The sequence below is a fragment of the Sinocyclocheilus rhinocerous genome, unplaced genomic scaffold, assembly GCF_001515625.1.
Source record: "Sinocyclocheilus rhinocerous isolate Xijiao unplaced genomic scaffold, SAMN03320098_v1.1 scaffold44719, whole genome shotgun sequence".
In the NCBI taxonomy this organism is placed as follows: domain Eukaryota; kingdom Metazoa; phylum Chordata; class Actinopteri; order Cypriniformes; family Cyprinidae; genus Sinocyclocheilus; species Sinocyclocheilus rhinocerous.
This window is the reverse complement of record NW_015670115.1, coordinates 433-1235: the sequence shown is the minus strand read 5'-3', so window position 1 is coordinate 1235 and position 803 is coordinate 433. Positions and strand designations below refer to the sequence as shown.

Genomic DNA, 803 nt, shown 5'->3' with positions numbered 1-803 from the left:
ATTTTAGATTGATCAATTGTTTGTCTACAAAGAACCTCATCCGGACAAATGTTTTGACGAAGGTTCGTTCATCAGCATTTCATGAATGAAATATATGGTGAAACCAAAAAAGCAACACTCTAATTTCCTTCCTTTTAATTTCTTACAGTTTGCTGTGAAATAAAGGCTGACAACAGCTATAAGGTGAAGGATGACGTCGGGAACGTTCTTTTTAGTATTCTTGAGGACATTGATTATTGTAGCAGGCATCTCTATCCAGGTCGTTCCTTCATAATGAATGTTATTAATGAATATAATAAAGAGGTCATCAGACTGGTGCACCCGTTTGTTTGTTTGCAGCAGCAGCTGCAGAAGACATGAGGTATGAACATTATCCTTCTCTCGTTTAGACCTTGAGTGTATTGTACTGTATATTTTATGTTCTTTGTACACCAGGCTTTGTCATCGGTCATGTTCGACAAAACTGGCCTGTTTGCCTGCCTAAATTCACAGTACAGAATAAACAAGGTGAACCGGAAGTTAAGATTGTGGGACCGTTTGTACCTCTTACCTGCTGCATGGATCAGAACTTTGAGGTGATGCACATGTACTCAGATACAAGTTACAATTTTCCATTTGACTTTTATTATTTTTAAATTGACCAAAGTTATGTTCTACTATTTAACCTGTAGCATAACCTTCACATAAACCTTTTACCATTTTTAGATTATGATTTTAACTCTGCTAGCCTGCTTATCAAGCCATTTTCCTTGTTTCCTGACCCACATTGGTTGTAGGTGATTTCAGGTTGTGTTACATTTTTG

The 803-nt window shown here is 36.9% G+C and overlaps 1 protein-coding gene across 1 annotated transcript; it reads left to right on the top strand.

Annotated features, from left to right (window-relative positions):
• Positions 1-7: 7 nt before the first annotated feature.
• LOC107734105 (phospholipid scramblase 2-like) lies at positions 8-600 on the top strand (the record flags this gene model as incomplete). Its single annotated transcript, XM_016545957.1, has 3 exons — positions 8-62; positions 149-356; positions 431-600. Coding segments are annotated over 3 exons (433 nt in total), but the record flags the coding sequence as incomplete, so codon positions are not given.
• Positions 601-803: the final 203 nt, after the last annotated feature.